The 14,711-nt window shown below is 33.4% G+C and overlaps 1 protein-coding gene across 12 annotated transcripts in view; it reads left to right on the top strand.

The window, feature by feature from the left end:
* Window positions 1–13,676, top strand: part of Tpst (tyrosylprotein sulfotransferase) — a 118,625-nt gene extending 104,949 nt beyond the window's left edge. For 8 of the 12 annotated variants that reach the window (XM_073978367.1, XM_073978363.1, XM_073978361.1 and 5 more), the window contains 3 exons: window positions 2,267–2,403; window positions 4,998–5,196; window positions 10,637–13,676. In XM_073978367.1, the coding sequence (XP_073834468.1) occupies window positions 2,267–2,403; window positions 4,998–5,196; window positions 10,637–11,143 (843 nt within the window). In that variant the 3' untranslated portion in view covers window positions 11,144–13,676. The remainder of the gene's footprint in view (window positions 1–2,266; window positions 2,404–4,997; window positions 5,197–10,636) is intronic. The other 4 variants (XM_073978372.1, XM_073978368.1, XM_073978370.1 and 1 more) reach the window with 1 other exon arrangement.
* The last annotated feature ends 1,035 nt before the right edge of the window (window positions 13,677–14,711 follow it).

Here is a 14,711-nt window from a genome sequence, read left to right as displayed (position 1 = left end):
ATTAGTACAAATGGGTACGAAAAGTACTAAATGGTACTAAATTTAGTACAATTTGGAATTGGGTGAACGGATAGCACAGCAATCCTGAAATTTGAAATTATGATTACTATAGGCCTGTAGGATTAAGGAAGTTTTGAAAGTTCGCACGAAAGTACTAAATTTGGTACAATTTGAATTTGGTTGAACGGATAGATCTCGAATCCTGAAATTTGGATTTAAGATTACTGTTAAAGTGAAGGATTGAGGTTGTTTTGAAGAATCGTACTTATGGGTACGAAGAGTACTAAATGGTACTAAGCTTGGTACAATTTTGTATTGGACGAACGGATACAGGTGGAGATTTGGAATTAAGATTGTTGTTATTATTTTGCTTTAATGTCAGTGTATGGTTGAGATATGTGGTTGTCGAAATACGTACCATAAGTATACGAAAATTAATAAGTAGTACACAATTTGTTTGTTGGGTGTAGAGACCGAGCTGGAATCTGCATTTTTGGAGTTAGGGTGAGTATTGGTGTGTAACGTTGGTATATGGACGTGTTTTAAGAAATGCTTACCATAAATTTACTAAAAGTACTAAAGCGGTCGAAATGTTGTATCGGGTGTAGGAACAGCGCTGTAATTCAGAAATTTGTTCTTAGAGTCGCTGTTGGTATGTGGGTTTATGATATGGAAATGGCTTTCAAAATGCATAATATGAAAAGTACTAAATGGTGCAGAATGTGGTATAATTTGTTATTGTGAAGAGGGGTTAGCAGGAATTTTTGTAATTTTAGGAGGAGGTTTCGGAAATTCGTACTTATATATGTATTTATATGTAAAGTACTACAATTGGGTTTGATGGAACTGATAGAGTCGGAAATGAGAATCGCGGTTGGTATATTTGATTTAAGGTTATATCCAGGTGTACGAAAAGTACTAAATTTGGTAAAATTTTTTATTGCATGAACGATGATATAAGGCGTTTTTTTGACATGCGTACAAATTCTGAAATTTGGTACGGCTGTTTCTTGAACTAATGTGGTACGAGCATTACTTAAATAAAAATATATATTGATTGAAATTGGAATTAGTACAACAATAGTACAACAGATTAAATATTGTTGATTTGTTTTTTTTTTTATATATCTATTCGGCATACGAAGTAGCGAGCACTCTGCTAGTGTTGATATATAAGAATTATTTTAATCCTCCTTATATGAGGTTTCAGTTGAAGAAACTATTTCCATAAACAAATTTTAAATGTATATGATTTAGAATTTTTAAAGTTTCAATCCAATTTGAACAATTATTAAACCCATGAAACACTACAGGGTGGGTGTATGGCGGGTGCCACATGTTTAATTAAATTTCAATTATGAAAGGAGATGAAACACAAAACCATCAAACCACAGCATCATTTTCAATTTTCATAAAATTCACACATAAATCATTTGAAATATTAGAAGATAAAAATTCAAGTAAGCCTGCCGGCACATCATTTTCGGCCATATCCGCTGTTGCTGCTGCAGATGATAAATTTCTTACAAAGCATCCGTGATTTATGAAGAACGATAAGCTGTACTTCTGTACAGCCTCTCATTGTAAATGATTACGATGGCTTAGTTTAGAGAACAGTTAGGCCATTACATTCCATTGGTCGTGATGCTGTCGCTACTTTACTGCCTGGCTAATATAATAAATGCGTTGTTGTGGTAGTGATAGTCAGAGTACGGCTATCATATTCATTGAAATGTGAACCTTTTGCGGATTTATGGAACAATGACACCATAAGCTTTATATTAATGAGTCGAATAAATTGATTTTGTATTGTTTCGGATTGCCATGGAAAATAAATTGATTTTAGTTTGCAGTTGATGTAAAAAGTATTTAATTGTAGAGTTTTGAAAAAAAAGTAATAATAACCATTATGGTAAAACAAATGTTTAGTCGGCAATTTTATTACATTTAGCTATATTTCATATAATAGCATTAACTAAAATGTAAATATGTATATAAATAAACGTTTTCTTTGTGTATCTACACGATAACTATCAACATTAGCGGATATATTAATTTTGACGGGAATACATTTATATTTTAGGATTTAACTATTTTATGACCAGCATATTATATCTACGTTGCCACGTAAACGCTAAGGTATACGTTTAAGGATTGTTCATTCGATTTCATAGATTTGTATATGGTGATTCCGTTTGTAACTGATAATAAGTGACGGGACTTTGGGCACATGTTATTCATTTCTATTTTTTATTTCTCTTTGCAGGTTTACTATGAGCAACTGGTATTGCATCCTGAGGAATGGATGCGAAAAATATTGGAATTTCTTGATGTTCCTTGGAATGACTCTGTATTACATCACGAGGAGTTTATCAATAAACCAAATGGTGTGCCACTCTCCAAGTAAGCAACAAAATAATAAATACAAAATGCATCCAAGTCTAAACATATTTTTTTATAACAACGACGTAGTCAAAAATTCATATCGGCCTTAGAAGCCAATATTTTAGGCCCTATTCCACCACCTGGCTACGTCGGTGGTTTGTGACAAAGAGAGTCTTCTTGCATATCAATGAGTGCAGACCGTTTCCAGCTCAAGTACTTATATAGTAGTTTTTCATAGAAGAAATGCTAAGATAATGTGGGGATGTGCCGACGCCCAAAAAAATATGTTCTGATCAGGGATCGAACATTAGGCCTTCAGCGGAAATCTTTTCCTTGATGTTTTATGGAATTTGCTTGTGTGTTTCTATCTCACATTGCCATCTTATATCAAATCCAAAATTGTTCTCCCAATTTGAGTAATAATTACGTCATTAGGACCAAACCCAGCTAAATAAATTAGAAGTAGTGCCATGTAAATTCGTTTTATTTATTTTGGGATAGTTTACAATGGTATACATTTTTATTGAATCTTTGAACAAAATAAAAACACATTCTGAAGAGCGCCTTTAAATTCAATCCAAAGCACTGCATGAAGACACGTGCTTTGGATGCAAATTGGTCTGCACCCTATTATACCCTAAAGGGTTAGTTAACATGCGATTCCAAACGGTTAGTTAAAATACAGTGCTAAAAGAGTGCATCTTTTGGTAGCCACGCATTTGTAAAAATCGTGAGTGACAATGCATAATTTGATGTCATTCCAAATCACTTGTGCATTTTTGGAGGCAAACTTTTTGCTGGGTAATTGTTTATCATATAGTATGACAAATATACATATGTCATATAGTTTGTGATATCCATAGTGTAGGCGAGATCCTGATCCCGAAGTTTACTGTCATTTACATATTTCGATTAGTCGGGTTGATTTTCAAGGACCTCGGCTAAATCATGGATGATGCAAGTAGGTATGATATAAAAATAGTTTTACCGGACTATAACACTGTGCAACATTTTTAAGGTGATCTCGTGCAAACAATTCGAACTGAGGATTTTTTGAAAGTACAGACCCAAACGACAAGAAACCCTAGTTGGGTTTTGTTGTGTCAGATCCAGCTCGGATTTTATGGCCCCATCTAAACATGGTTAAATATTGAGTTTTTAAAGAAATTTGGGGCTATATCTCTGAAACCAATGCGAATCTTCATCTGACCTCTGAAGAAAATTTGTAGATAAGGACAAGAATAAAATATTTGGAGAAATACTGAACTCAAAAAACTACTTTTATTGCCTCAAATTTCAAAATATATGCAAAAATTCCACAATTTTTATATATTTCGCACCGTATCTCCAAAACCGTTAATTTTTTCTGAATATTTTCTTTTGGAAAAATATTCCCTGGAATGTAATACACAACTCTTCAGAACATGTCATTGTTGTAAAATGCCTCTATGCCGCTGTTTTCAGTATATTTTTAAAGGACGATTTAATAAAAATGTCAATAATGTAGTGAAATCCGAAATGCGAGAATAAACTGTTGGTGTGAACTGTGTTTGAAATACGTGTTGTAAAAGATATGATGCAAAATACCGCTGAAACAACATGAAGTAAGCATTTTAGAGTTTCAGAATGTTCTAAAGAATTGTTGAGAACTTTATTTGGAAGATTTTTGCAAAAGGTTACTTGGTTCAACTCCCAATAGTTTAGCCGATACTGACCAGAATTTCAGCAATTATATAAAATTTTCTATATTTTATAGATTTTGATGCCTAGATGGATTTTTTCTTATGTGGTTTGTTCTAAAGATAAGTTCTACTAGTTTAGGGCTACAATATTGCTAAAGACAGCAAGGCCAAATTCCTATTGGTTTCTGAGATAAAGGTCTGATAAATGCAAAAAAGTGTGGATTTAGCCCGGTTTAGATGAGGCCATAAAATCCGAATTGGATCTGACAGGACAAAACCCTACTAGGGTATTTGTAGTCTAAATATGTACTTTCAAAATATGTATACTAGAAGTTGTTTGCATTTTCAGTGTTGCATAGTGTAACCGTAGACATTTCTTTTTAATTTTATGTTCATTTTTTGATAGTGTACTTGTATATATCCTACTTGTTCTTATATTATAATCCTCCTCCTACAGTACACATATTTAATGATTCCTTTTTTAATTTTCTTAGTCCTCCTCAAGGCAATGCTGTTTTTTCTATGTCACCTTATTTTCAAAAGCCCGTCTGTCTGTCCATTTATTTTTATGTCATCTTGCATTTGCAAATTCCCAGTATTTTAATATCATTAACTAACTTCCGCCATAATTTACAATTATGGCTTTTGCTTTAGTATGTGTGCAAGCAGCAAGAAGTATCGGTGTCAAATGCAACCAGAAGACAACGGCTGGTTTATTTTGCGCAGTGGTATGGGAGGGTGGCCCAAGAAAAGAACATTGGGTATGCGTATAGAATACAAACTTTTTTCTTCCAGGTAGCTAGCATAGTGTCTTCCAGCCAAATGGCTAACGAAGCAATTAACTTTTTGTCTCCCATTTTTCTTGTCTATTATTTTGATGTTGTTGCTCTTGTTTTAAACACGCTTCTGTATTTTCTTGTGTCTTTGCAGAGTGGAACGTTCATCGGACCAAGTGATTAAGCCAGTAAACCTAGAAGCTCTATCGAAGTGGGTGGGCAACATACCAGAAGATGTGGTACGAGATATGGCGGACATAGCACCTATGCTCTCTGTTTTGGGCTATGATCCCTTTGCAAATCCGCCGGATTATGGTAAGCCAGACGCCTGGGTGGCAGATAATACATCGAAGGTATGTGTGTGGCTTATATAAATGCCGTTGCTCTTCTTGTTGTTGGTTCCTCGTTTATTCCGTTTGTTTGGTTGTTAACGTGCGCTTGTTTTGTGATTTGCTCCATTTAGTTAAGTTCCTGAGTTTGTTTTATGTTCAATTCTGTTCGGTTCGGTCTGAACTGTGTTTTCTCAATTCCCCATTGTGTTGTATTGTTTGAGCTGTCTGTTGTATAGTCCCCCGCTTCCTTCTAGTTACCACCAAGCATTTTCATTTATGAATGTTCATGTTTCGTTTTTCTTTTCGTTTTTGTTGTTATTGCTGTTGTATTTATTGTACGTGTTGTGTGCCATCCATCCATCCATCCATTTCTTTTATTTTCGTATTATATTCCATTATGTTTCATTTAATTTTAACTTTCCTTTTCTTAGACATTTTTATTATTGTTGGTGTTTTTTGTTCTTTCTTTGTTTGTCTCCGTTTTCATCGTCGTCGTCGTCGTTGTGAAGAAATAAATAAAAAAGTTTTTCCTAACAAATGTTGACATTGTAATGCTTCTGCTCCTACTGCTCTTCCTGCTGATTTTGTTGTTGAACGTAACAACATTAGGTAGTTTAAAGTAATCTTCATTCCTTTGCTTGCTGCTCTTACTTCACCTCACCACAGCACATTCAGCTGAATCCGCTGGTTGGTTAACTAAGCTCGGTGTACTGCAGTTCTCGGTTTCTCCAGTAAATGATAGTCAATTAAGTTCCTTTATGTTAGCTTTCAGCATCCTAATGACTTTTGAAATGTTCCAAAATTTATGAACGTGTAGAAATCTGAATCCCCTTTTCACTTCGGCGAACAGCAAATGATGGTACTGCATAAAGTAATCATGACTTGGAATATTTAAGACGGGTGGGTAATGTAAATACAATTTGAAGGCAAATTTTTGTCAATCAACCTTGATGCTGATTACCACACCTATCACCGACTATAACATTTAATTGAAAGAAAGCAATTTGGATTCATTTGTATTTCGCATCAATTATGAGACCATAAACGTGATTTCTTAGAGAAAAGGAATGGTTTTGTCATTAAGAGGGACCGGTTATATGTAACTCAAACTGAAAATCTTTCTAATCCTGAATAATAAAGCGGTATTCGTAATTTTACCTGTCGTAAATGGCAAATTTGGGATATAAATAATTACCAATTTGTCGCGATATGGTTTCAATGATTCTCAACTTAAACATATGTACATGTCCTCGCTACATACTCTCGACATCAATTAGATAATGAAAATTCATCCATTTATTTTACGGTTTTATATTAAATTGTTAACAAAATGTTCATTATTGTGCTTAACGCAAATCAAATTAACATAAATGACTGAGTTTTTGTCGTTACATTCATGTGTATGCATGGAAATACAGGAATATAATACACACATCCGCAAATATTCACTGACATCACCACATATCCGTACAAACAATGCTCCCATGACCTGTTAATTCGTTGTGCGTTAATGCATAATTAAACATTGTAATATAAATACATAATTTTAATTAATACAAACAAATGCCATTACCAGAAGCATTACAGAGGTGGGGGTTAGGGCAATGAAATTAAATCAATAATGCCTGCAGGTTTGCTACTAAATGGCTCATGGCCCACTGCTTCTTGTAACAATAAACAAATATAAAGTGTGGTTGCCTGCCTGTGGTGTTGTCAATTGGTGTGAATTGGGAAATCACGAAGTGGTGTAAACATCAGCGCTTACACACCCCTTTCCGATAATTATAATATGCTTTGATTAGAAGAATACAAATTCTAACATTTGAAATATGCTTTAAGTGTTTTTCGAGTATTTCAGTGAATATTTGAAAAGGAACTGCTCGACAGAAAATTTATAGTATAGGAAATAGAGAAAGACAGGAACTAAAGGCCTTCATAAAGGCTTTCCATCCCCAAAAGGAATTTTCCACACTCATACGTTGATCTCCATACTTTCGCGCAGTGATATTTATACCCTCAGCCTTTAGGCTAAAGAGGGTATATGTATACACTTTGATACGACCAAAATTGTGCATCATCGAAATAATGGTATTATACCGCAAGTTTGTTTGGACGAAATTCGTTTCAGAAAATTTGGAGTCGATTTAGCCATGTCCGTGTGCACGATAACTCTCGAACGGATCACTTACACTTGTAATATTTTGCCCAAACTTAATTTAAGATCGAAGATTAGCCATATCTGTCCACTCTTTCGGGTACTCCCTCCTGGTCCAAACTTGGCACATCATATTGTTCCTTCCAGATATAGATCGAGTTCGAATATGGGCTACATCGGTGCACTTCTTCGGTAAAAGTGAAGTTTAAGTGTTCCTCTCGGATCGATTTGATTTTTTTCAGCAAGTTGTCCCTGCAGCCCCTTTGCAACGGTACAAATGTTTTCGGGCGCAAGTTCATACTCCGGAGATACTGGCCTAAAACGTCCAAGAAACTCGGACGGCACCAACTAAAATAGAAAATCAGAAAGATAACTCTAGCGGGAGTTTCTGGTTGGTCCAATCGTTGCACATCGTAACAGTTCATCCATTCATGTATCAGGTTGGAATATGGACTATAGCGTCCTTAGAGTACCTCCCATACAAATTTTGGGAAAAGTGCAGTTTGAGGACTCGACTCGGATCTATTTTAAATTATTTGCAGAAGGTTGTTTTCGTGGTCCCATTACAACGGTACATTTTTTCATGTCCATGCTTCCTGAGATAATGACTCAAAAGCTCCAAAACCCTGATTGCTCGTATTCAAATGGAATATTTTCAAACATTTCTTCCAAAATTAGTTTAACGTAATTTAATATTTGAATCCGAAGTTTGTTTACTAAATATTTTAAGTATATCCCAGATAGCATTTGGAAGACTGTTTTTTCAAAAATCACATTGAGGAGTCTTTTTAGAGTCCTTTTGGTGATCAAAAACTGATTAAGTCGCTTGTATGATCAGAAAGGGATTCGAAAGTGACTCCCTGTAGTGATTAAAAAGAGTTCAATTTAAAATACAACAATAAATGTGTAGCAATCACAAATTAGTCATTGAAGTGTTTAAAATGTGACAATTTTTTTTATTTATTGTCACATTTTGATCATCTGGAAGATTGAAAAGTGCTTAATCAAAAAAGGGTCATGCAGGTGTTTGGAAAGTGATTATAATTATGTATCTTCTGATCACATTTTGAACAGTTAGGTGATTAAAAACTGATTGCTTTGTTTTATTTTTATTTGATTGTAAATAAAAAAATAAAATTCTCATATACACTTTCTATAAAACTTTATGTAAGGTATAATATTAAGTGTATAGACAAACACAACACATGTTCAGGTTTTGCCAAGTGAAATGAAGAAGCAGTATACAAATCACCGCGCAACATAAAGGATAATTAAAAGAAATAACAAAGCAGAAAAGACAACAAAACAAAGGGAAGAAACAAAAAACAAAAGAGAATAAAAAGAATTTTTTTATAAATTTATTTCGTCTAATAAAAAGACTCACAAATGACTCCCTAAAGACTCATAAACGATTATGAACATGATTATAAAATGACTCGAAAATAATGCAGAGGAAGACTCATTTGTGATTTGTTTAGAAGAGTCGCCTGAGGTTACATTTTCCTCGCGACAAAGGAGTCATTTATGATCAGAAAATGAGCTCATATTCCAGCTTTTTAATCGTGCAGTCGGATCAAAAAAGACTCGAATTTGATTATAATTTTCAAAAAATGCTGGCTGGGATGTCATTTAGTACATATATGTATTTTGAAACAAACTCGTGATACAAAATTAATACATTTTATATATGACATAGACAAGAAAGAATGAATGAAAAAGTCACTGAGGGACGGACGAACTTTTCTAAAAAAAGATTCCTCATTATATTTTGCATGAGATGTTGTCTGTTTATTTTTACTTTGATTTGTATATTTATTGGGCTAGTTCGGTCAGGTGCTTCATGCGGTAATAAAACTAATATTATTGGTATTTCGTGTTGACTTTATCTTCATGGCTTTTGTATCCTCTCTCGAATTCGTACACTGTCGAAAGTATATTATTCTTTTAATCTCATTTCCTTGTTTATTGAGTATTTTTATAACCTCAAAATCGGCATTATGCCCTCTCCCCACTGCTTCGAGTGTTGTCTGAGGGCTTCTTAATACAGTAGAACTTCGGTAATTCGTAATCCAAGGGACCGGCCATTTTCCACGAATTATCGAGGATTTCGAATTAGCGGGGTTAACATGAGAGGGAAATGGCTTCAAGGGACCGAGGTACGAATTATCGCGATGCTACTGTATATTGTGTGAGGGCTTTCAGACCCAAGCGGAATTTTCTACTACCCAGAATCTTTATTTTATCTTCACATTGCTACATATGTAAATATGTATGAACACCTTTATTCCCTTTTGAAGTTTGTTCAAATACATTATTTTACTACAAAGCAAATACGCAATTGTTAAATATTCATACTGTAATGTCACCAAGGACATCTAAGTACTCATGTGTGTATGTATGTACTTAGATAAAGCACAATTGTTTGTTCATCTTCTTGGTGATATTATTTATTATTCATTTGAAACTACTTCCTCTTGTACTCTATTCCGACCAGAAATTTAAACCTTTTTTTTTAAACAATATACTGAGAGGTGACGGAATAAAAAACTCTTTCCCTCTTTGGGGAAGCGCATTTGATTGTAAAAGTGATCAAAAATTAATTGAAATTTTTTTCCAACTACCATTAAAAAATCAACAAAAACACAAATGGAATTCGAAAAGGTGATATAAATGAATGAAATTCCCAGTTATGCCTTTAAGCAAAAAACTTCCACAATAAGCGATGATAATTAATTACGGTAATGCATTTTTCATTGATCGAATTGTAAGTGTCATTTTGTGAAATTAAACGTGGACGTCTCGACATTCACAAAGACCAACTGGCTGAAACCCCGAATGAATTAATTTTCTCTGTCGTTTAACAAATATTTGTTGACCTCATGTTCGCCCAATTCGCCCATTATCTCTTGAACGCTTGAGGAGAAACGTCATTTATATGAGCTACACACACACACCTTCCTTAATTTATTTATTATTATCAGTTTTCAATTTTCTTATATTTATTATTGTTTGTTTGTATATACATAAGTATTTATATTTGTATAATTATATATGTACATGCATATCTGTGTATATCAATATTTATTGGCCACGGGCCAATGCTTTGATTTCGGGTCATACCGCCATTCATTTTCAAGTTAATTTCAATTAATGACTTCTTTATCCTTTTCATTTCTTTTGGAATACTTTTAATTGGCACTGGACATGCCATTGGCGTGGACACAAACGATAAAACAAACACATAACGACACAAACTACAACAACTTAAAATCAATGAATGCATGGACATGCTTTTGGACTCAACAGCTAAAAGCCAATCGAAGGCTATGGGAAAATAAAGCCAAGGAAGTGTTGAAAATGTCACCCCATCAACAACAACAGAATGCCAATGCCGAAGAGGAAGAGGATAATATCAATGAGACATTTGCTCCAGGAAATTCCAACATAATCAGTAGTAACAACAACAATCAATTCAAGCATAACAATAAGGACACCAATAACCATAATAACAACGATGGCGATGACGACGATGGCATATCGATGTTGCAGCTACAGCAAAAACTAGAACAAAAACACCATCAACCTTACCCCATGGATGGAATTAACTTGCAATACCAAGATGATATCAATGGGGACATCGTCAACAGCAACAACAATAACAACCACGACAAAAACAATAATGATAATATGTTGCAACATCAGGACGAGCAGCACTTTAACAACGAGTTAAGAGCTCCTCTGAACGATATGCATCGGAAGAAGAAACAGTTGGATGCAGCGACTATAAGACATGTGAACAAAGAAAAGAAATAATAAAAATGAAGAAACAAATAGAAAACAACTGAATCTGGCATTCAAAATGTCATAATGCTTGAAAGAGCAATGATGAGACAGACCACCACAAAACAATTCCTACACCACCAACACAACCACCATTGTCACCACCTAACACTGCTACAACGGCAACTACATGAAGACGACCACCAACCAACATTGACTTTTTACCGATATGTTTAATGAACCAAACCATTGTCATTCTCATCATCAGCTATCGATCACTGCACAGAAAAGAAAGAATCCATCAGCATTTACAGCACTAACTTCCACAAAGAGTTATTGAGCAAACACCCACACTTATACAAGGCCAGATTAGCATACACTTACAAATAAATGCTTAAAACAGATTGGATAGAGAGAAAGGAATCACGAGAACACCTGCATTACGCTGGAGCCCACGATTGAAACTAGCTCACACACAATTTGTATAGCATTGTTGTACACTTTTCTACATCAGATACTACACAGGAATGGAGCCGGAAATGCAAAAGGGAAACGGACGCACTATCGTCAGTAGCAGCAGCTGCAAAATGTAGACAAAGCAACAAGCATGAACGGAACTATACCATTTATATTGGAATGATTAAACAATCTACATCAACTACGTTTGCGCTGTGCGATATGTGAACTTTAAGTACCAAAGAATGATTTCCTCTCCTTGCGGGTGTGTGTGTGAGTGTCCAAACTCTTTTGCCGAAAAAAACACGGTATATCTACGCAGCTATCATCATCAATACAGATAATCAATAGTGTACAGAGTTACACAGCAGATGTGTTTTTCAACGAACACCACTGATATAACAGTTGTATTTAAACAATATCGGTAAAGCAGATAAAACAAAATAGAAACCAAACCAAATAAAATGTATTATAGCATTGAATCAATACAGTTAACACACATACACATCTGTACACCACTTACTTTTTATCCACATCCAAATACACAATGTCCTTAAAATGTTATTGCAATTGCCTAAAGGGTGACCTGTACAAAAACCTATGTACACATCCTGTACATACATAGCTACATAGATATAATGTAATAGACTTGTCCTGCTGTTTCCCTTTTTATTCAGGACAAACTGTTTCGCAACAAATATAGCGGTTTAGATTCTTTAATACGCAGAAGATAATTTCTCAATAGTTTAACACTATTTTGTAAAATGTTTTTAGATTGGGTTTAAGGATACGTGTAAGTCATGAGTGAATGAAATTTAATCCATTATATTGTGGAGTAACATGTACAGTTTCTGTTAGTCATGAAATGCTAATAAATATTCCTGTAGATTTCTAAATAATTGTGTCTGTAATAATATCACATATTATCTTCAATTGTATTGAATGATATGATGTATTGAAAATCAACTATTTATTTTTTCGGTAATCTTTTATGTAATCGCCAAGACATGGTCATTAAGAGGATGTTATATGAGCTAAGTGAATAATAACAACGTTTTTGTACCATCCTCTATTTTTCCATTCTGACTATGCTCCTCGTTACAATTTGTTTTTAAGACGATAAACACACCTCTGCAGATTCCGGTTTTTTTTTCTAGTTCTATTAACAAAACACTATTTTATACAATGATAAAAAATTTGTCTTATTTGATTCATATTTATTGTAATTATTAAAGGCGAAATGCATTTTGCATGTTTTTTATTTCATCAATGGTATAATTAATCAAATACTTTAGGTTTCTCAATCGTTAATACCAATACATATTTTCAAATCAGCAAGCAAGTCTCATTACTAGTACTTCGTAATACATACATACAGCTATACAAAAGTACGTTGTGTTATATTCCATGGAATTTAATTCAAAATGTAATTAACTTTAATTTTTAGATTATCTTCGTTTGTAATTTTTATATAATGTACAGTTAGTTAGTGATTTTAAATAGTTAGCCATACTAAATGTTAATTTGTTTTTGTTGTTTTCGTTTGTATTCTGTACATAGGAAATCTTCAATATGATAAAAATAATTTATATACAAATTCAAAACATAAATAAATGAAAAAAAAAACATAATTACTAGAAACAGATATTTGCAAAGCAAATTTTTGAAGAAAGTATATAAGATGTTACCCAAACAAACATATATACATTTAATTTATATATTAAAACATATTCATTCATATATTAATCATTATTATGTAATGAAAAACTAAACAATTGAAGAAGATAAGAACACCTCTAAAGAGCTTTTAATAATATTTTAACATTTTTTATTTACACGTATATATAGAAACTACGTATACAATTTATTTAAACAAAAGAAAATAAAGCGAAACACAAATCCTCCTCCTGAATAATTGATTAAAATAAAACAATGACGAAGAAGAATAAAACAACTAAATAAATAAAATAGAATATGTAAACACACGCGTACAACAACCCATCTGTACAGTGTATAGTTAGGTAAATTTATTTTACAAAATAATGTGACTGATTGTGTATAAATAAATATATATAAAAATAAATAAATAAACATGAAAACAGAAAATAAATTGTTGTCAACTCTAAAATAGCTGTATGTCGCGGGTACGAGGTTCGCATGATGCGCCATGATGCTTAAAAGCTCATTTCAGTTGCAATTGCAAATTTTAATACTGTTTTTTCGATTGCTTTCGAATTTGTGTCATAATTACAGCCTTAAGATGCAAATTCGAAACGATCAAGTATTCTTTATTCACAAATAATTTTTAGAAAATCTGATCTGTTAATTTCTATTTAGTCAATTTGTGTTTGCCAACATTTGTCACCCTGTGTTACTGCTGCCTGCTATCCTCGTATCCATGTACATATGACAAATAACAATCGCTATTTAAACAAAAACCTGCTGACAAAAATTTCCAGCCATGATACACATCATACCAAAGCAGTCATGCAGAAAAAAACCCGACTACATGCAGATATGTATTAATTCGTTACTTTTTGTTAACGTTATTTCCAATAGTTTTGCGTACATCTGTGTAAACCGATTTTCACAAAAAAGAATTTAATGATAAAAATACAAAAAAACACTGTAAAAAAAAAAAGACATTAAATTTTAATTTTGTATTACGTACATACCTATTTCCTACATATTTTGCAAATTAGGAGTTTTCATCTGTTTTTAATTAATGCGAATCTCTAATCAACTACAAAACTTACAGTGGTTCCAAAATCAAAAATTAAATTCACGGAATTATTCGCTCCCAATTTATGAAGTGCTTATGGCAAGGATCTGTCATCGATAATGTTTTGTTTTATTGATACCCGGATGAGAACACAATCGCTCCTAATCATTAGACACATTGCGTAGTTATTAGCAATGCTATTCCGCACCTTTGCATGTTACTTTCTTGGCTTGTGTTTACATTATCAACATCCTTTAAGGATTGTGTTTTGTATAGGCTGAAACAGCATTGCTTTTGAGATTTTAGAATAATGCAATAATGTTGAAGATAGTACAGTCAAAGTTGAAAAATTACTCCCGGAATTCCCGCTTCGATCTGTTTTGGCCCGTGTCGGGTTATAGAAGAACTCTGGGCAATGTATAT

This window comes from Musca autumnalis, unplaced genomic scaffold (assembly GCF_047663935.1).
Source record: "Musca autumnalis isolate F117 unplaced genomic scaffold, ASM4766393v1 scaffold_3, whole genome shotgun sequence".
Classification (NCBI taxonomy): Eukaryota; Metazoa; Arthropoda; class Insecta; order Diptera; family Muscidae; genus Musca; species Musca autumnalis.
The sequence above is the reverse complement of the archived record's forward strand: the minus strand, read 5'-3'. Positions and strand labels throughout refer to the sequence as shown.